Source organism: Typopeltis vanoorti, chromosome 2, assembly GCF_054136105.1.
Source record: "Typopeltis vanoorti isolate ZY-2024b chromosome 2, IOZ_Tvanoo_1.0, whole genome shotgun sequence".
NCBI lineage: Eukaryota > Metazoa > Arthropoda > Arachnida > Uropygi > Thelyphonidae > Typopeltis > Typopeltis vanoorti.
The window spans coordinates 158,045,282-158,068,718 of record NC_143550.1 but is presented as its reverse complement, the minus strand read 5'-3'; the positions used below and the strand labels follow the sequence as shown (position 1 = coordinate 158,068,718).

At 35.6% G+C, this 23,437-nt stretch overlaps 1 protein-coding gene across 1 annotated transcript in view; it reads right to left on the bottom strand.

The window, feature by feature from the left end:
- Window positions 1-23,437, bottom strand: part of LOC150109564 (protein Obscurin-like) — a 1,271,613-nt gene that overhangs the window by 790,452 nt on the left and 457,724 nt on the right. Inside the window, exons 36-38 of the mRNA XM_090402667.1 lie at window positions 15,765-15,885; window positions 14,172-14,350; window positions 4,776-4,884 (exon numbers count right to left, since the gene is read on the bottom strand). Of these exons, the coding sequence (XP_090258793.1) occupies window positions 4,776-4,884; window positions 14,172-14,350; window positions 15,765-15,885 (409 nt within the window). The remainder of the gene's footprint in view (window positions 1-4,775; window positions 4,885-14,171; window positions 14,351-15,764; window positions 15,886-23,437) is intronic.

The window sequence follows — 23,437 nt, the reverse complement described above, 5'->3', positions numbered from 1 at the left end:
AAAATAGTTCAGGTGCAAACTTGTTTGCTTACACTTTGATAAAGGATTAAACCAAGTATATAATTTCTTGGTATCTTTAATTTATAGTATAACCAAGTGGAAAAACTTCCAACAAAAAGGGTTATACAGAATTTTAGTAGATGGAATTTCTCATTTTATGGAGGGTGGGAAAAGGATGCGAGGGCATCCATGAAAGTTGAGAATAATGCCATCAAGAAGGGGGGGATTAAGGGCAGATTTTTCTCTCCAATCCATTCCAATCATGCACTAAAGTAGTGCATGATTGGAATGGATTGCCGTTTGTTGTCATATGTGCAAGTAGTGTGAATGACTTCAAGAAAAGGTATGACAGCTAGTGTGAATAGTATGGCCTCCCTCAATATGTTCCTGACTCCCTGGAAGTCTCCTAATAATAATAATAATAATAATAATTGTAAAAGTGAATGTATTTGTTGAAGTTATAACACAAAATGCAATAATATCATTTAATTATATGTGTGATAATAAACGTTTCTCATTTCCACTGCTATTATTATGATCTAAGCATTTCAGTGGAGTCCAAAGATACATTGCAAGAGATCCACATAATCATTATTTGCAAAATGCCTATCATATCTTTTCTTAATCTCATTTATAAGTTGCTCCCAATTCAAACGGATCAGAAATTTAAAAAGCAAGGATTGGATATCATCATCATCAGTTGCATCAGTCTTGGGTAGCTCAGCAGCAATTTCCTCCATTCCACTCTGTCATTGGCTTTCTTCTTAACCTCCTGGTAACTCCTCAAACCTGTGCTGTCTTTGACTTGGTCAAGAAAGCTTTTATTCTTCAAGAAACCTTCAGTTATTCTTCTCACAAGTCCATCATGTCGAAGTATATGTCCAAACCACCAATCCCTTCTAATTTTGATCAATTTTATTAGAGTTCTTGTTTCGTTTATCTCTCTCAGGACTTGTTGGTTTGATTTTTTTTCTGTCCATTTTATTTTGTTCATGCGATGCCAACACCGCATTTCAAAAGCCTCCAATCTTCTTACATCTTCTCTGCCTAGAATCCAAGTTTCGCATCCATACAGTGCAATGCTCCATATCAATGTCTACTAATTTTTTTTTCAATTGTAGATTGAGGTTGCCTGTTAAAATGCTTTTCATCTTAGAGAATTGGGCTTTTGCATTGTTTATTCTTGATCTTATGTCTTCTCTTGTTCTGCCATCTTCTGTAATTAGGCTACCTAAATATTTAAAGCTTTTCACTAGATGGTATATAGACATACAGAGACATACAGATACATACATGATATAGACATACAGAGCATATAGTCTATATGCTCTGTATTGATAGGGATTTTGCCTGTAACAATTATTTTAGTCTTATCTGTGTTGATTTTCATTTTATATTTTTCAAGGTTATTATATAGTAATTCTAGCATTGTTTTTAACGTTCTTCTGTTTTCTGCTACAAGGGCTATGTCACCAGCAAATCTTATACACATGACTTGCTCACCATTTATCTTTATGCCACTATTTATTTTATCTTTAGTTTCCTGAATGGCCTTTTCAATATATAAATTAAATAAAAGTGGTGAAAGTATACATCCTTGTCTTACTCCACTCCTGATATTTATTATTTTCTCCTTATCATTGATTTTAATCCGTCCAATTTGATTTTTGTAAATTTGATAAATTATTTTCCTGTCCCTCAAATCTATGCCGATATTAGTTAGACAATTTAGGAGTATTTGCTGGTTTACTTTATCAAACGCTTTCTCTAAATCAAGGAAGCAAATGTAAGTATTTTGACTAAGGTCTAATCTTCTCTCTATTATTGTTCTTAAATGGAGTATTGCCTCTCTTGTTCCTTTATTCTTTCTGAATCCAAATTGGTCTTCATCCAATAGACAATCTATTTTTGAATAAATTCTATTTTGAATTAATTTTAGCAGAATTTTGCTAACATGTGGAATTAAAGCTATTGTTCTAAATTGGCTGCATTTGTTTGCATTATTCTTTTTTGGCATTGGTATTATGGTTGATTTCATAAACTCCTTTGGTATTTCCTCTATCATGGATTTGGGCTATTAATTGATAGAGTAAGGTTTTTTTTGTCTCATCACCTAGATTTTGTAGCAGTTTTTCCCTTACTTTTTCGCTTACTCATTTTGGACAGTGCTTTATCAAATTCTTCTTGCATTATTGGGGTCCTAGATTATCTTCATTTTGATTTTCTATGCTGATATCAACATCAAGTTCGTCACCATTATAGAGATTTTCAAGATAATTCTTCCATTCCATTAATATATCCTCAGATTCTATTAGTAATTTTCCATTTTCATCTTTGATGGCATTGTTTTTGCTGTTCTTATTAAATTTGAAAGTCAGTTTGTTAATTTCTTTATAGTCTTTCCCTATGTTTTCTTTTTTAAATAATTCATCTATGTTATTACACTGTTCTTCCAGGTATTCTCTTTTGGTTTGTCTACATTTTCTTGTAATTTGATTTTTAAGATATTTGTATTTGGCCACATCTTCTTCTTTAACAGCATTTTTATATTTTCTTCTTTCATCCATAAGGCCAAGTATTTCATCTGTTATCCAATGTTTTCTTTTTTCTTTTTCTGCATTTTTCAATAATTGATTTGATGAATTTGTAATTAACTCTTTAATCATATTCCATTGGTTTTCAATATTATTCTGACTATTTATGTTTTCTGGAATGTTATGATCAGTTACCTCTTGGTATCCTCTCTTTACTTCTTTACTCTTTAATTTTTCAAGTTTCCATCTTATTGGTTTGTATCTTTGTATTTGTTTCCTATGTTTCAGTTCTGTTTTCATTAAGACAAGGTTATGGTCACTACTAATGTCAGCACCTGGATAGCTTTTGCAATTTTTTATTTGGTTTCTGTATCTTTTCTTGACCAATATATAATCTATTTGATATCTATTTGAATTCCCAGGCACTTTCCAGGTGTATCGTCTTCTTTTTGGAACTTGAAATAGTGTATTTGCTATAACAAACTGTTTTTGTGTACAAAATTCTATTAATTGCTTTCCTCTTCATTCCTACGTCCAAGACCAAATCTTCCTGAAACATTATCATTGCTCTCTTCTCCCACTATAGCATTCCAATCTCCCATTATTAATGTATTGTCTCTGTCTTTAAAGCTGCTCCAGATTTCTTCTATTTGTTCATAAATTTCTTCTATTTCTTCATCACTATGTTGTGATGTTGGCATGTAGACCATTATAATATTGAGGTTTACTGGTTCGTTTTGAATGCTTATCGCCATGATTCTGTCACTATAGTTAATTATTGTAGTAACTTTCCAACTTTTTTATGAAGCATTATTGCAACACCTGACTTGCCCTTCTTTTGTCCTGAATATATTATCCAAAATTCTCCACTCCAGAAATCACCCTGTCCCTTCCATCTCGTCTCACTAATGCCCAGAATGTCTATTTCAAGTCTTTCTATTTCTTTTTTCACATTTTCTATTTTACCTGGTTCTAACAGTGTTCTTGCATTCCATGTTCCAATATTCAGCTTATTTCTTGTCTTCATTTTTGAATAAGTACCAGGATTTCGTTGGCAGTCAACCTGAGAAACCCGGTTACTTCTCCTGCCAGGCATGACTCCTTCAGTGAAGGCTCCATCGCCAATCTTGATTTCATTTTTAACTTCCATTGCGCTTTTACTTGGGAATGTAATGTGGTGGTTCCCCCCTTGCCTTCCACATCGCAGTATTGTAACATGTATGCTACAGGAGGTTAATACAAGTAGCACTGCTGCCCACTATTAGTGTTAGTTGAAAGAGGAGGAAACACCCCTAGCCCTCGAGTACTTTAATAGCTTCAGGGAGAATGGAGGACCTCCTCCTCCTGAGGTTAGTAAGCAAGAAAAGAGACAGACAGAAAGTTTTAAGTAAAGAATCCTCATTAGGAAGAATGTTAGTATGAGGGTAGAAGCAGAAAGTGGAAGAGTTAGAGAAAAGTATGACCAAAAGCTTTGAAATAGACCATACTTAGCTCTGGGACCCCGGGTTAGCCATGCCTGTGCCTGCAAGTCGCAAGCCCCATGGGAATTGGATATAGACAGTACGATTGGTAATGTGTACTGAATGAAGCAGGAGATACGAGAGAGACGGTAGACAAGTACTTGAAATTTAGAGGACGTTTACTTGAATTATGAGGATGGCATAATGGATTATGGCAGGATAAGGAGATGATATATAAGATCATGAGATGATAAAGGCCATGGGACCAAATCTGAATCTATGCATATTTAGTGACCTTTTTTTTTTTTTTGAAAAAATGAGGATACTGTGGAAATAGTCCAGAGAAGAGAAACTAGGATTGTGCTTAGTCTCTGAAATCTTGGGTATACCCAACATTTCATAACATAAAAGGGAGACATAGATGGAATGAGTTATATATGAAGGGTGTGACCAGGTGGATAGAGGTTTCTGCAAGGAGAAATGGTGGAATGGAAGGCACTACCTGAAAGTATAGTAATGCAGAAAAAAACAGTGAAAACTTTGAAACATTTTTATGAACACTGTAAATGATAGTGAGGGCCTTCCACAAAGTCTTTGACTTCATGGAGTTCGTATGTTAACAGTAATGATACTACTACTACTATTATTATTAATAATAATAATAAATACACAATTGAAATAATTCAAATAATCAGGTAAGCTTTAATTAAAAACAGCTTAACACTTTTATAAGCATAAATACCATTATTCATGTATGTTAAATATCTTTGATTATGCTCACCATTTAACTGATGGTTGAGGTTTGCCTTCAACTTGTACTGAAAATTCAATATCAGTAGTACCAGATTTAACAGTCTTATCTGATAGTGTTTGAGTAAACTGAGGCTTCACTAAACAAGAAAAAAAAAACACTCTATTTAAAAAAAAAATGAAGGATAGAATTAATTTTAAGTTTTCTCTTTCAAATTTTTTTTGTTGTTAAATTTTAATATTAGAGCAATTCTTCTATTTAGTAAATAATCCACTAATTAAATTTAATTTATTCACTTTCAAATTAAAATTAACACTAAATGAACATCAGTGGTTAAATTCAGCCAGGGCTCTCCCAGGCCTGGCCCCGGAACATTTTTCTGTTTTGTGACTTTTCTCACTTTACACTAATCAAGCCTAACATGAAACAGCAATGGCGTGCATATTAAGATGTGCATCTGATTGGTGCAGTATTATCAAAAGATCGTGCAACTGAAAGATAAAACCATAGTCGACAATTGAGTTGAAATGCTAACTCTCTTCAACTGAATTCCATATGTGAAACTGCCATAACAACATTCCCTATAACTAGGGTTGTGCTTAGTCTCTGAAATCTTGGGTATAAAGATACCCAACATTTCATAACATAAAAGGGAGACATAGATGGAATGAGTTATATATGAAGGGTGCGAACAGGTGGATAGAGGTTTTCTGCAAGGAGAAATGGTGGAAGTGTGAATAAAATATAATCAGTTGGCAGAGCAGTGGACTGTAGAAGATTATTACAGTTATCCATAGGTCGCTGGTTATTCGACTCCGGCTCTACAGAAAGTTTTTTTTGCACGCCTGGTTGGCCGAGTGGTTAGCATATCCACTCTCCAGCCAAAAGGCTGTGGGTTCAAACCCCACAGTGGGCATGGATGTTTTGCAATTGTCTGTGAAAGCACTAATGATGGTAGTCAGCGGTAGAGGTCGTTGGTGTTAGATGATGAAGGTTGGGAGTAGTGAGATGAAGAATTGTAGAGTTGATGCCCTCCCTCGATGAGTCTTTGGACTCCCTGGAGGTGTGATATATAATAATAATAATAATAATAATAAATATATATATATATACATATATAAAGGTTTAATGACTATTACCGAGAGAAAAGATACTACTAGTTTACTAGTTTCGTTACATGAACATCCTCAGGTATCACAATCAAAGAAGTATATAAAAAATTATAGAGACTTAAAATTGTACTAACAGAACAAGTATAAAAACACGCTACTGTTTTTATACTTGTTCTGTTAGTACAATTTTAAGTCTCTATAATTTTTTATATACTTCTTTGATTGTGATACCTGAGGATGTTCATGTAACGAAACTAGTAAACTAGTAGTATCTTTTCTCTCGGTAATAGTCATTAAACCTTTTTTTATACTATTCCAACCGAGTAAAAATGAATTTTGAAAATATATATATATATTTCTTGGTTTTGACATGTTTACGAATTTTAACAGATTCAGTTGAATTTTATTGCTGTGAACTCATACACATCTAATTAATAACAGTAGTTTTTAGTTAGATACTGTGTTGGCAGGTGCAACATATGGCTTGGCTTGGGTCTATAGAGCATAGTTTCTGTATGAGGGGAGATGTGATTCATTAATTAGTGTCATTTTTATCTCAGTTGTCTCTAATTGCACTATTTGTTGAGAAATATATTACACAGAGTGCTTGTACTTTATTCTCTGACATAATAAAAGTACTGTAGAGGCAAGAAAAGTGTTTACTGCAGTATATGCGAAACTTTTTAATTTCTTTTTTCGAAAAGTAAAATCATGGGTGTGAGTTATATTCAAGTAAATATGGTATTTCAACTATGGATAAGTACATTGGTACCTTCTTTAAATGGAAAAATATCTCGGATGACAGTGATAATACAAAAACGAGTTTGTAATGAGTTTGTAACGTGTGGTTTCTGAAGAGAAAAAGGTCTGCAATGAATCCACAGAAACACAGAATTCCCATCGGTTGCAATGCGATAATATTAATACACTGAATGAAAGGAAAGATTTTCTGACTTGCTGGACACTAGACCAGTGGATCGCATTCAAAGGTAAATACAATTGGTTATTTTGTAGGAACATTTTTCTGTTTTGTGACTTTTCTCTCTTTATGGTAATTATGCCTACATTACTGTATTATTATTATTATTCAACAATTGTTTACAGTTTTGAATGTGTATATAAAGTCAATATCAGCAGTTGCCTGATTATGAACACGTGATGAAAGGGATGGGGAGGTTTGGAGCTTCCCTGGATAGCATTCAAAGATAAATACAATTGGTTATTTTGTAGAGGGCCCCAGAACTTATTAATTTAGAATTTAACCAGTGATGAACATATGCTTTGAATTATAACTGTTCATTCATAGACACCATATATCATATAAGTATCAAATGTATTTACAAATATATGCAAGTTTCAAGAGCTTCAGAGAAAGAGGATGTTATGAAGGAGACATAAAGAAAAAGAAGGTGATTAGTGCACTTAGAAAGGAAAAAGTCACATACAAAGGGTGATTGGCTGAAGCAGTAAATCAAAACCCTAGAGAATTCTTCAGTTATGTTGCTAATAGAAGAAAGGATGGATACGAAAGACTGACTTTAGTTGCTGGAGACAGAATATGACTCGCATCTGACAAAGATATAATGGAAATGTTTAATAAGTATATCATTAGTATAGAATATTTCATATGTGTGTGTGGGGGGGGGGTTAGGAGTAGTGATGTTTAGAACAGTAAGTAATCTTGATTTTAATAAGACCGTGGGACTGGATGGGATAGTGCCACTGCATAATGTAGAATCCAACTCAGTAGTGTCAAACTATAGGCTAGTATATAACTCAAGTGTCCTGGCAAAGGTGTCAGAGAGGCTGGTCAGAGACTGAATAAAATAGTAGGGAGATTCTTGTGAAGTAGGGAGATTCTTGTTCCATTGTATAAACCTTTGATTAGGCCACACATGGACTATTGTGCCCAGATTTGGTCACCAGGTTTTCAGAAGGATGAAGAGATGTTGGAAAGGGTTCAAAGGCGACTGACTAAGGTAGTTTCTGACCTCTGAAATGTTGAGTATGAGGAAAGATTGAGAAGATGTAATTTGCAGAGTCTGGTGGAGAGGAGGAAGAGGGGAGATATGATAGAGACCTACAAGTTGGTAAGGGGTTGTTATAGGATCAATGGTGGAGAAGCTCTACAGAGAATAGTGGGAGATCAGGGGAGAACCAGAGGTCATCCCTGGAAACTGTGTAAAGAGGATGTGAGAGGCAGATTTTTTTCGTGCAGAGTTGTGAATGATTGGAATGCCTTGCCTGAGAGTGTGGTGTCTGCAAGGAGTTTGAGTGTGTTTAAGACACGGTGATGAGATGTGTGTGTGATAAAGGGACCTCCCAGATGAGTCTTTGATTCCATGAGGTCTTGGGGTAATAACAATAATAATAATAATAAATCTTGATTGATGGGAACGGAATTCTTCTGAGAGTACAGCATGGTGTGTTAAGTGCTTTAGTAACTTGGTTATATTTTATAATATGGTGACTAGTGAGGAGATGCTTATACCATGATTTATCTGAATTTTGCTACAGCATGTGATCAAGTAACACATGATAAACTACTGTTGAGATTAAGCAGGATGTAGATAGATAGCAATCTGGTAGCTAAGTTACAGGGAAGATTGACTGATAGAAGCCAGTGAGTTGTGTATGGGGATGCAGTATCCCAAAAAAGAAAGTTGATGGGTGGGTACTACAGGGTTCTATTCTGACAACTATTGTTTAATTCATATATCAGTAATATAGTTTATGGTGTGAGAGAAGATATTTAGATGTTTGCTGATGATGCTAAATTAGGAAGAGCAATGGCAAGAAGTTCTGATGTGATTTTGTTACAAGATGATTTCAATATGTTGGTACTTTAGGCTGAAGAATAATGATTTCAGTTCAATGTTGCTAAGTGTAAAATTATTATTATTATCAACAGACTTCTATGGAGTCAAGAGACTCATTGCAGGAGGTCCCCACCCTCACATGCACAGCTCATCATACCTCGACTTAAATGCATTCGCTGTCTCTGCACTTATCACACTCTCAGGCAATGCATTCCAATCACCCACCACTCTACATACAAAAAATCTACTCCTTATCCCCTTACTCATGCTTGCCTTATACAGCTTACAGGGATGGCCTCCCATCCTCTCCTGTCTCCAGATATTCTATGAAAAATCACATCCATGTTAATCTGGTAATTACCATTTCCAACTTATATATCTCACCTCTTCTATCCAATAGGATCTGTAATTTGCATTCTCTCAATTCATCCAGAAACCGACTTAGTCAACCCTCTCCAACAGCTCATCATCCTTTTGAAAACCAGGTGACCAAATCTGTATGCAGTAATCCAATTTCAAGTCCCTATCTGCCATCCTTGTCCTCCAGATATTCTATGAAAAATCTCATCCATGTTAATCTGGTAATTACTCCTTACCAACTTATATAACTTGATCATATCTCCCCTCTTCCTCCTATCCAGTAAGCTCTGTAATTTGCATTCTTCCAATCTGTTCTCATATTCCACAGACCAGAAACCAACTTAGTTAATCATCTCTGAATCCTCTCTAGCATCTCATCATACTTTTGAGACCTGGCAACCAAATCTGTTCACAGTAAACTATGTGTGGTCTGATCAAAGTCTTGTACAATAATCATAATATCCTTACACATCATTATAGAAATGATGTGTTCTCCACATTATTTCTATAATCTGCTGTGTTGTCCTCACAATTTTAGCAAAATGTCCATGAAATTTCAAGTCCCTATCCACCATTACCCCCAGATCCTTCATCTCTTCTACCTCCTCTAAAATATCCTCACCAATTCTGTAGTCTGCATCCCATCTTTGCTTTCCAACTTTTAAAACCTTACACTTTGCTATATTAAACTGACATCCCCACATACTCACCCATTCAGACAATCTATTTAGGTCTTCTTGCAAAGTTACAACATCTGCTACTTCTCATAACTCTCCTCAACTTTGCATCATCTGCAAACAACTGGTCTTCTTTAGGTCTTCTTGCAAAGTTACATCTGCTACTTCTCATAACTCTCCTCAACTTTGCATCATCTGCAAACAACTGTATATCACATTTTAACCATGCTACCGGCCAAGACGTATATATATGTCCAGTTTATCATGAATGCGAAATGCATATTAAAATTATAATGAATTTAGTTTAATCCTTTATCCCAGTGAGAGCAAACAAAGTTTGTGCCTGAAAATATCTTCAGGACTAAACTTTCAGGCGCAAACTTTGTTTGCTCTCACTGGGATAAAGGATTAAACTAAATTCATTATAGTCAAACCTAGTGATAAATAAACTTTCAGCATATTAAAATTGTAATACCATTGATATTACATTGAAATATATGATGGATACGAAGCGTATGAGGATGCGTATTTGATCCATAATGGCCTGTAAGATGGTTATAGGTCCTTTCGAATATCATTTACATGCAAAATAAACAACAATTGCCCTAAAACAGACCCCTGGGGCACGTGACTTTCCTCTTACACAACCTGCTGATATCTATCAGATGGCAATCTCCAATCCAATACACTAATCTACTATCCAACCCCATCTGTTCCAATTTAACTACCAGTTTGTCATGTGACAATCTATCAAAAGCCTTTGCAAAATCTAAATATACTAAGTTATACTAAATATGAAAAATCTCATAATTTCATATGAAAAATCAAGGGAGATGCATATAAAGTAGTAACTGTATATGCATCTCCCTTGTCCAATGTATTTTGTAATCCTGTTATAATAAGTAAGCAGACTACTAAAACATGACTTTGCTCTAGCAAAGTCATGTTTTAGCAATCTGCTTTCCATTAAAGAGAATTCTGCTGTCGGCATACTGCTGTCAATCCAGTTCTGAATCCTTGTTCTTACTAGTTTAACCAATACCTTAACCACAACTCCAGACACTAACTGGCCTATAATTTAAAGCCTTAGTTTTATCACCCACTTTATGAAGCAGACAATTTTGCCACCTTTTCACTTGGAACTTCGACTAATCTAAGACTCGTGTTAAAAATGTAATTTGAAGCTGTTGTTAACTCCCTAGCACATCTCTTCAAGACAAGCAGTGATATACCATCATGTCTGATGGCCTGGATGACATCAAGTTTACTCAATCCATCATACTGTTGGTGATCGAGCTTCGGAGTGTGGACACTGCATAGGATGACAGTTTGCTAAGTAGGCGGGCCCTTGTGCAAAATCCAATTGAATGTGTTTGAAATGTCAAGGGCAACCACATGAGTTCTTCCAAATTTTTCCAAGGCTTGAGTCCATAGGTGGGTGCGAAAGCTAGATCAGCTGTAGATTGCAAGTGGCAGATTCTGTACTGCTGGTCCCTGATTTGTTGGTAAATCTCTAGGTCAGTGGTTCTTAACCGGTGTTCCACGAACTGATTACAAGTGTTCTGCCGATGAAAGAAGTCACATGACACAGTTCTGAGTGTAATTAATGCATTGAGTTGTGAATTTTCCTTACAAGAAGAAGAATAATTAGTTATCTTTCAATGGATCATACTCTAAAAATGAAATTCTCTGAAATAAATCTTGAAGAATTTTGGATTATTGTCCAAGCTGAATACCCAGCTCTCTCCACAAGAGCACTGAAAATTTTGTTAGTTTTCAACATCATGTGTGTGAATTCGGTTTCTCAATACTGTATTAACCGATATAAAAACTAAAAAGCATGAAAGACTTACTAATATAGACAAAGAGATGAGGGTAGCTATATCACATATTACATCTGATATTGCTGAAATCTTTAAAAGCTGACAAGCTCAAGTATCGCGCTAAAATAAGTTCCATTTTTTATAAAAAACAACATATTTCTATTGTTAGTTTTATGACCCTAATGCTTTTGGTGTTCCCCAAATTTTTCTCATAATCAGAAGTGTTCTGTGAGTTCAAAAAGGTTAAGAACCACTGCTCTAGGTGGTTCAAGAGGTGTTTGTTGATGACCTTCTCCATAATTTTAGATAGAACAGACGTGAGAGCAATTGGTTAGTAATTTGTTAGTTTCCTATCATCACCTTTCTTTGGGATGGACTGGATGTGGGCCTGTTTCCATGTTGTAGGGTAGATGCCAGTTGAATAGGATAGACTGAAGAGGTGACAGAATAAGCGTTAGTTCTGGGGTACAAGTTTTTAACACAATAGGTGGGACCAGATGCCTTATTTCTGTTCAGGTTATTAAGGATTCTTCAGATTTCTTTCTAGCAGAAGATTATGCGTGATGACACGGAGAGAAAAGTTCTTGGTGGAGTGGAGGGAACTTTGCTCAGGTCATCAATGCATGAAATGGAAGAGAAAGGTGATGCCAGTAAGTCAGCCTTATCTTTAGGTGAAATGAGTAAAGTACCATCTGAATGTGAGAGTGGTGGAAACCTGGGTAGGCAAAAGTTACACCTGATGACCTTGGCAAGGGACCAGAAGGAGCGACTCATTTGGGCAGTTGGTGAGTTTGCAGCACTTTCTTTTGAAATTGTTAAAATGATTGACATTATAAACATAACCAGCTGAAGTAAGTGATCTGCCATTTTCTGATTATCTAATTATGTCTATAGTTTAGTTTCTATTGAAATCAACTGAATTTTTTACCCCTTTTAGCATTCATTATCACTACTCTCCATTTATTTTCCATATTTCAAGGGTAATAAAAAATGGCACAGTATATTTATATTACTTCATTTTTATAATCAAGTAATATAAAAAATACATGTACACTATTAATGTGTGGAATATGTTCAGCAACTAAAAATATTGCTGAGCATTGTAAAATGTTTGTAAGCATGGGGTTCTGAGTTTCTAAAATAATTGGGAGCTGTAATTTATTAGTCCGTGCAATGTTAATAAATGGGAATTGTTTGTATCCTGAAAGTTTGAAGTAGAGGTTTGCCTGTATACAATCTTTTCATCTCAAGGTGCATAACCTTACATTTTGCAACATTAAATTGACAACTATTATTGTTCATCCACATTGCCAATATATATGAATTAGCCCACAGGATATCTCCATCACAACTAACCTAGTTTTTCACTGTCAGAAAATAACTGAGTATATTCGCCCCTTAATCATATACAAATTAAAGAGTAGTTACTCCAATACAGAGCTCTGAGACCTCTGCATTATTATTGCCTTGATTTCACTCCATCATAAACTATCCTCTGGTGTCTGTCTGTATAACTATCTACACAAAAATTCATTTACATATATATATATATATATATATATATATATGTAGAAAGTTTTTTAACTTGGATATATTATGTATTCATGTATTCAAGATACCAAGTAATTTTATATAAACTTGATTTTTAATCCTGTTTCCCAAGTAAGCAAACAGACAAGTAAGTCAAGTTTGCGCCTGCACGTAGTGCCATTCAGAGGCAACTTGTGGTAACGGTGGATTAAGCTCCGATCACTTTCTTTAGTATTTTTTCCCTAAAGTAAAGCCCACCCCTTTGTGGAGATGTATGATGCTTTGAATTAAAGGCAATGGTCACCACCCATACCGGTTTCAACCTTTATTGAGGTCTTGTCAGAGGGAGCCAGACCTGAAAATGGTAAGGTTGAAGTAATGCAGAGCTTAAGAATTTTACCTAAACAAGTTGCCACAAGGTGCTGGTGCAAACTTAACTTACTTGTCAGTTTGCTTACTTGGGAAATAGGATTAAAAACCAAGTTTATATAAAATTACTTGGTATCTTGAATACATAATATATCCAAGTTAAAAAACTTTCTACATCTATCTCTCATCATGAGATTTTATTTAATAAGGTCAAAGCACCTTGTGGCAACTTGTTTAGGTAAAATTCTTAAGCTCTACATTACTTCAACCTTAGCATTTTCAGGTCTGGCTCCCACTGACGAGACCTCAATAAAGGTCAAAACTGGTATGGGTAGTGACCATTGCCTTTAATGCAAAGGATCATACATCTCCGCAAGGGGATGTGCTTTACATTAGGTGAAAAATACTAAGGAAAGTGATTGGATCTTAATCCACCTTTACCACGAGTTGCCTCGGAATGGCATTACGTTACCACGAGTTGCACTACGTGCAGGCACAAACTTGACTTACTTGTCTGGAAAATAGGATTAAAAACCAAGTTTATATAAAATATATATATATAAGATAAGCAGAAATTTGAAACGTTTTTATGTCATGTTTCTTGTGTCCGGCTTACCAGCCCAGAACTCGGGGGGGGGGGGGGGGGGGGGACCATAGCCCCCCTAGTATATATATATATCATTGTTTAATAATAACACAGTTAATCACATCAATTTGGTAGAAATTAACTTCATACCATTTACTTTCAAATTACAACTAGTGGTTTCTTCTCCATATTCATTGCTGATCTTGCATGAATAATTGCCTTCATCTTTCTCAATAATTTTCTCGATGATAAGTGTCAATGTGTCTGAAGCTTCCTCCTTTACTTTTATATGTTTGCCATCTATTGTTAATTCTGCAGAGTCCTTTTCCCTGTTAAAATATAATTTATATATATATACACACACATACTTTATTTAGATCAATATCATAATCAGTTACTAAAGCAGCCAAACTACAACCTCAGAATAATTATAATTATGCAATAAACTGACATTCTGTAAACTGGAATAGAAGGAAATAAGGAAATCATCATAATTATTATAGAATATTATTTTTAGTTTTATTCTTATTTGTCTACTAGTCAGCCTATTTAACCCAGTGTTTCATAGCACTAGAAAATGTGATAGCATCAGAGGATATGCTCATAACTACATTAAGCATTCTGGTTTGATGGCAAGAATGATCATGCAATCATCACCTGGAAGATAGCTATTGCATGTGGAATTTTCATTTGAGAAGTGGCACATGGAACTACAGAGCAAATGATTATGACAAACTAGAATACAACTTGGCACAATGCCATGACATAAGAAACTGCAAGGGAAGAATTTTTGCACTGGAAAATAGACATGACTGGTGGAAAGCAGCCTAAAACTGCATATATCCAGAGTCAGGAAGATAAATCAGGTGGGAGTAAACTGAATGAGTAATGAGTAGCATCATTAATCAGGACTGTTGAAAAAATGCAAATGTTATGGAGGGACTATAAAGAAAAATGTGAACATGCTGATGAGCAGTACAAAGCACAGATAAGAAGGATGACTGACGTGGCAAGGAAGGAAAATCACCATTAATGGAGATAACCGAGCAAGCCAAATGAAATCTGAAAGATTTCTTTTGTTATGTCATGAATAAAAGAAAGAAAGGTTATCATAGGATAACTTTAATGAATGCATATGATAGGCAGGGGACAGAAGAAGAAGAAATAGCGATCACTCTATGAAGGTATATGTAGTGACTGATGTGACATGATGGAACCAGTGTGAGAAAGGTTTCTGAACTGGAATTTGGTTTAGGATATGACAAAATATTGATGTAAATGCAACCTAGGATTATATAGGATATTGGTCTGTGCATTATCAAAAAAGATGCAAGAGTTGCTGCTATCCAAGGTACTTAATTTAAGTCTAACTAGAAGAAATTCAGGGGAATAGATAGGAGGGCATGATAGTATCCCAACATAAAGAAGGGTCTAGACAGAAGTTGCAAATGACAGACTGCTCAGTACCTCAGGAGTTATGGTAGAAAAGTTAATTAAGGCCAGACTTTGGAAATGGTTGAATTTATGATTAAATGAAAAAGTGATACTTTAAAGGAGGAGAAGGGAAGCATGGCTAAGTGATTTTGCACAGCCATTTGCCATGATATCATGCAGAAATATATTGTATAAACTGGAGCAGAGATGAGATATGATACTGGTAACAAGTATAAATCATTCATATTTACAAAGTACTATTTCTTTTAAGTTTGATTTTTTTCAACTATGTTTGAAGAATATGCCTACCATCTCACTGAAGGTTTTGGATTTCCAGCTATTTTCACTGTAAAAGAAACATTTTGGTCTTTTACACTCTCTGTATCTTTTAAACCTTGAGTGAAGGAAGCAGGAGATGTTGCTACTGTTTCTAAATAAATAACAAATAAATTCAAAATTATTGGAATGAAAATGCTATTATATAATAAGATTTTAAAAAAATTGAAGTCTAATGATTAACTGAAGATAAAAATTAACAAATACAAATAAGCAAACAAAAATGTTTCGTTTATGTTTACTAATGAAATTTTGAATGTCTCGGTTTTTCTTTTTTCTTTTCTTGTTTGATGTACTGGATAGCTTATGACTTCTTAAAGTCTAGATTTATGGAAAATCAATAAGAAAATCAATGGGGGGGGGTTAAATATCCAGGCACTGCTCTAGAACTCAAGCATGAAACTTTGCAATAAGCAGGATGGCAGTCTTGCACTGAATGATCAAATTCATTCACAACCTAAAGTACTATTTAGGAATAGTACTTTAGGTTGTGACATTCCCAAACATCCATGTAAGTGGGCATTGAATCCAAAACCTATTGAAAAAAGCACTATTCCTTTGGCTAATCAGTCCGGCAATTGTGGTCAAACTGCTGAAACTTATTGTCAAATATATGTATATTTGACCTATAATCAATAATGGGGAAAAAGCGCATAATAATCTTATTTGATCTAATCTAATCAATCCCATCACCATCATTTCCACATGGGCATCAATGTTATTTGCATATAGTAATGACATACTGAACAGTAAATAAAATTAGATGATGATAATGTAAATAAAAGCTTGATTCTTCATCATGTTTCCATAAAGTGCAATAAAAAAAAAAATATCCACCCTAGCTTGGAAATTAGCCACTGTTTAGTCTGTTCATAAACAGGGACATAAAAGTTAGTTAATAAATTGCCATCCCACTGTCCTTGCTCCTGGAAAGAGAGGTTGGTGAAACTAGTATCCTTACTGTATGCTCCAAGCAGTTTGATTAGATCTGAGACTGGAATGCTTCACTGAGCCAAACTACTATGCTATTTCTTCTAGCTTTTGTAAATGACTAGCCAGTTTCCTTTCTGGTGACTCAGTACATATCATGTGGATTATTCTCTTTCTCTTAAGATTTCTTTACTAAGTGGGAGTGTGACAGTGAGTCCTGGAGTTCATTCTTAAACATGTCCCTATCCAAACTACAAGTGGACCATCTGCAATTAGGGCAAAAATGTTGATCTCCAATTCTTCAACAGAGTGAGGATAATCATCATCAGATTTCTGTTTTTGGAGTGACAGTTTCTTTCATTCCTTCATGGAGCAAACATATCACATCTATAGCTTCCTCAGTCTTCAAATAATTTCATGCCTCCTCTTTACCTATAGATATTATTTCTTTCCTATAAAGTAGTTTTGTACAAATCTCAAATCCATTGTGTTTAAAAAAAATTCTTTTCACCGTAAAGAACAGTGTAATGCAGCTAAGTTATCCCAACCACCCTTTCCAAGCTCCCTTCAATCTTTATCATGGATAATCTGGCTACGCTTGTAGGTGTGCATGTTGAGAAATATATATATAAAACAATATATAAAAAATATATATAATATATTTATACAATATATATAAAAAAAAAACAATATAAAACTTATGAGGAAGCACAGAGCAATATTGTCCGATCTTTTCTTGCTCTGTGCTTCCTCATAAGTTTTATATTGTATTTATTTTATTTTACTGATTAGATTTTTGTATATCTTATTTTAGCTAATTCATCTTACTTATTTGCCTTTATGTTTTAGGGATCTGTACTTTGATAGTATCATTCCTGCTAACTAACTGGAAGTAACTACTATTTGAATAATGGTTATTTCTAATTTTGTACATTTAGAATAATTTTCTCAGTGTGTGTGTGTGTGTGTGTGTGAGGGGGGGGTGTACTGTTTGGAGAGTGGCTCTATTCATTGCAAATGCAGTATGGAGCACTCAAAGTCAAGTGATGCCAGCAAGTTATTTTGGAGTTTCCACTGACAACCATATATTTCCTGTAGTTCATTATATCATTATGTTCCCTATAAAGGTCACCTAAACTGTGCGGAGATTTAGTCACCTGGTTTTCATAGTAATGAGGATAGATTAGAAAGAGCCTAAAGAAGATTGACCAAGGTGGAATTAAGGAAAAACAATTTGCAAAACCTTATAATATGAGAAGGGGATATATGATTCATAAGTTTAAATTGCTAAAGGATTGTTACCAGTTTAACGTGGAAGAAATTTTTCACAGAATGGGGGAAAGGGAGTGAAACAAGAGGCCATTTCTGGAAACTGCAGGGTGTGAGGAGCAGGTTCTTTGCATTGAAAGTGTATGATGAGTGAAATGAATTGCCTGATGGTGTGGTGGGTACAGGCATGTTTAAATGAGTTTAAAGCACAGTCTGATAAGCTTTATGTGACAGTGTATACCTCTTGCATTTTGAGTCTTTTGAATCCATGGAAGTCTGGTGTTAATAATAATGATAATAATAATAAACTGCAAGTGTTATTTCTGATTTTGTTACACTAAGGGACTGAAACTATAAGCAAATTTCAATTATACTGTAAATTATCATGCATTTCAAGTCCAACCAGTAATCACAGAAAAACTAACATTACATCCCCCCCCCCCGCTTTTTTTTTCTCTCCATATGGTGATTTTGAACAATTATGTGGCTGGTTAATTGTATTTGAAGTGCTGCCAGCATAATTCAACCTCTTTCAAACCAGGTTCTTAAAGAAAATTTAAAGAAACATGTAAGGCTTTCATTAAGCAACCAAATCTAAACAAAAAAAAAAAAAAAAAAAAAAAAAACTACAATTCACTAACATTTTATTATTATTATTATTATTATTATTATTATTATTAAACAAGACCTCATGGAGTCAAAGACTCATCTAGGAGGTCCTTTTATCTCACACACATCTCATCATACCGGGTCTTAAACACATTCAAACTCCTTGCAGACACCACACTCTCAGGCAAGGCATTCCAATCATTCACAACTCTCCACGAAAAAAACCTGCCTTTCACTCCCCTACTCACACCCTCTTTATACAGTTTCCAGGGATGACCTCTGGTTCTCCCCTGATCTCCCACTATTCGCTGTAGAACTTCTCCACCATTGATCCTATAGCAACCCCTTACCAACTTGTAGGTCTCTATCATATCTCCCCTCTTCCTTCTCTCCACTAGTCTCTGCAAATTACATCTTTTCAATCTTTCCTCATACTCGACATTCCAGAGGTCAGAAACTACCTTAGTCAGTCGCCTTTGGACCCTTTCCAACATCTCTTCATCCTTCTGAAAACCAGGTGACCAAATCTGGGCACAATAGTCCATGTGTGGCCTAATCAAAGCCTTATACAATGGAACAAGAATCTCCCTACTTCTACACGTCAGTGTCCTCCTCATCATTCCCAGAAGTCTTCGTGTTGTCTTCACAATTTTGGCGATGTGACCCCTAAATTTTAGATCCTTATCCACTATCACTCCCAGATCTCTTATTTCCTCTACTTCCAACAATATATTTTCACCAAGCATAAATTCTGCATCCCATCTTTGTTTTCCAAATTTTAAAACCTTACATTTTGCAACATTGAACTCACATCCCCATTTGCTTGCCCAATCACTCAATTTATTCAAGTCTTCTTGCAAGGCCACAACATCTTCACTACTCTTTATGGTTCGTCCCAACTTTGCATCATCTGCAAACAACTGAATATCTCCATCCAAATCTTCGCCAATATCATTAATATACAAGTTAAATAGTAATGGCCCTAAAACAGATCCCTGAGGCACTCCACTAGTGACTTTCCTTTTCCTGGATATTGCACCCCCATACACAACTTGTTGATACCTATCAGATAGCCAGTCTCCAATCCAATGCACTAATCTAATATCCAACCCCATCTGCTCTAGTTTGACTGTCAACTTATCATGAGGCACTCTATCAAAAGCTTTTGAGAAATCCAAGTATATTACTGTGTATCCTTCTCCTCTGTCCAAGGAAGCAGTCACTTTATTGTAATAAGTAAGTAGATTACTAAAACACGACCTCCCTTTAGCAAATCCATGCTGTCCATCAAAGATTATACCATTGTTGTCAACCCAACTCTGGATCCTAGTTCTCACAAGCTTCTCCAACAACTTAACCACAACACCTGACACACAGATAGGCCTATAGTTTGATGCTTGAGTTCGATCACCTCCTTTATGAAGTGGCACAATCTTGCCCTCCTTCCACTCTTTAGGGACTTGACCAAGTGCAAGACTCGTATTAAAAAAATATGTCAAGGCAGGTGTCAACTCTCTGGCACATTCCTTCAGAATACGCAGTGATATATTATCAAGTCCCACAGCCTTATTTACATCTAGTTTACTCAACTCCCCAAACACCTCTTGCTCACTTACAGTCAGTCTCTCCTCCCCATCATCAACTGCTCTTAATCTCTCTATGAAGTCACATTCACAAGATTGAAAGATCTTTATGAACTGCTCATTAAGTATCTCCACCACACATTCTGCAACAGCTGTCTTTATACCATTTCCTCCAATCAATGTCATCCTTCCATAATCATTCTTTCTTTTGCTGGATACATATCGAAAGAACTCCCTAGGATTCTTTTTAGCTTCATTAGCTAACTGCTGTTCATACCTCTCTTTAGCTACTCTCACCAACCAAGTCACTCTCCTTGCCTGGTCTTTGTAGAACTCATGAAATTGGTTACTTCCACTTCTCTTATGCTGCCTCCACAATGCCCTTTTTCTCTGTATTGCATGCTTAATCTCTTTATTCATCCATCTCACACCTAACTTATTTAACCTTCTCACCCGTGGTATACATTTAGACATTGCATCCACTAAATATTTTTTGAAAATCCCCCAAGCTGCATTGATCTCTTTTCCAGCTAACTCCTCATTCCATGCTACACCTGCAAGCTGTCTCCTGAGCTCTTCATAATCACCCCCCTTGTAGTTCCACATATACCCTTTTTTCACAGGGGTCCTTGCACTGCTGGCAACCACCCAAGTAATCACCTCATGATCACTTTCGCCAATTGGTGGATGATTTGATACCTCATTGATAATTACATCCTCCGATGAGATGACCAAATCCAAGACCCTTAATCCTCTTGTGCCCTCTGTTACATACTGTCTGAGGTAGTTATCCCTCAAAAACTCAAGAAACTCATTTTCTTTACTTCCAGTTGCTATCTCTTCATTCCAGTCTATATTGCCATAATTAAAATCGCCCATAATGATCACCCTTTTCTTATTTGCTTGGCTTATTTGACTATACATTTCACTATCACCACCATCCACATTACCAGGTCTATAACAACATCCCACCAAGTATTTGATTCTATTCACCTCTATCTCACACCATACTGCCTCAAAACCACTGGCCCCATTTCCCCCTTGCATCTCTACCTTGTATGGACATAACTCTTTCTCTATCATCAATAGCACTCCCCCTCCCTTTTTACCCCTTCTATCCTCACGAAACACATCATACCTTTCCATCTCTATTCCTGTCAGGATGTCATCCTCATCTAACCATGTCTCACTTATTCCGACAATCTCTGGGTGCACAGACGCAATTAGTGCAACCATTTCATCTGCCTTGTTTCTTATACTTCTAGCATTGGTATACAAACACAACAACTCATTTCTGGATCTACAGCTAGTTCCACTGATACCACTCACTCGATGTGATCTCTCCATGCTGGACTGGGGCCATTTCCCTTTCTGCTTCTTCATTTTAGAACCCTTTGCAATTCCATCTGTTTCCTTTTGATCCCTGATCATCCCATTACTTTCCTGCCTACACATTCTCTCACCTCCTCTTGGAGCATCCACCTTTCTCACGCTGTGTATCCCTGTCCACCCTGAGCCTCCCCGTTTCCCTGCTCTTGCACACCCATTCTCTCATTATCTATACTCATACCACTCACTTCCACATTCATTTCCACTCCTTCAATCTCTCCTGTCTTAACTTGTTCACTCAGATTGCCTAGAGTACCAGACTGCAGTAATGCCGAATTCAGGATCATTCACCTCTCCAAACTAAAATGGTGAAAGATTTCATCAGTAACTAGAAACTTTGGTTTCTAGTTACTGATGGCTTAGAGGATTAATGAAACATCAACAAAACCTCAGAGGGCTGCTTTCTTTTGATTTTTTTTTTCAGTTAAGACAGTGTAAATTCCTATTTCCACACCATAATGATTTCACATGAGGGATCATAATTTGAAAGGACTCACGAGTTAATAATAGTAGGACTCTATAGAAAATTAATGCATGCTCAAAAACAGTTAATTTTTAAATTCTGAAATAGACTGATGAAATGTTTAGTTATTATATCTATGTCTCACTCGTATCTCCCTTCTTCCTCCTCCTATCCACTAGACTCCATAAATTGCATTTTCTCAATCTTTCTTCATTTCTCAATTCAACATTCCAAAGACAAGAAAACACCTTAGTCAGTCATCACTGGCACCTTTCTAATATCTCATCCACCTGAAAACTAGGTGCATCTGTGGATATCAGTGTATATGTGACCTGATACATATATACATATATTCATTATAAAAGTTTACTGGAGTGAAAGAACATAGGAATTGATTAAAAATAGTAACTGTAACTGAAATGAAATATTGAAAGCATTAAATACTATTTTTAATAATTTCCTAGTGCTGTTTAACTCCATCAAACTTTTATCATGAGTTTTTCCCAGCATTTAAGCCTTAACACATGGATAAAGCTTTATACAATGGAACCAGAAATCTTCACTTCAAACATGTCAGTATCTTTCATATCATTGCCATAAACTGCTGTTCTAACAATTTTAGCAATCTGTATGTGAAATTTTAAGTCCTTATCCACATCACCCAAAGATCCTTTATCTCTTTCACCTCCTCTAAGAATGTTCTCATGTGTATTCTGCATACCATCTGCGCACTCCAAAATTTAAAATCTTACACTTTGTAGAAATTGTAAAGAACCATGCAACCACTCTCATGTTCCTATTCTCGCAATCTATTCAAGTCCTCTTGCATATTCACAACATCTGCAGACAACTGCATATCACCATTCAAACTTTTCCCAGTATTATAAACATACAAATTAAATGGCAATAGCCCAAAGACAGTGTGAGACACCATTAGTGGCTTTCCTCTTCAGTACGTAACTTGCTTATACCTATCAGAAAACCTAATTCCAATCCAGTGCATTATTATCCAACACCATCCTTTCTAATTTATTTACCAGTCTACCATACAGCAATGTATCAAAGGCCATTCTGAAATCCAAATATACTATTGTGTATGCATCTTCCCTCATCTACAGTATTTTTTTAATCATCATCATCAATTTCCTGATATGTATCCTCAAGGGGTATACAGACTACTATAACAGTACCGCATGATTAAGTTTTCATTATTATTAATCTCCTATCAACAATTTTCCTCCAAATTAGTCTATTACTTGTTAACACACCAATAATGTCACATCTAATATTTCGATCTTCTAAGGTACTTTGACTAAATCAATTCACCTAGATCGTGGTCTTTTCCTACGATCAGGTCGGTAGGTGTCGCACTGATATGATTGTCGGCTTGTCAAGAGCTCCTG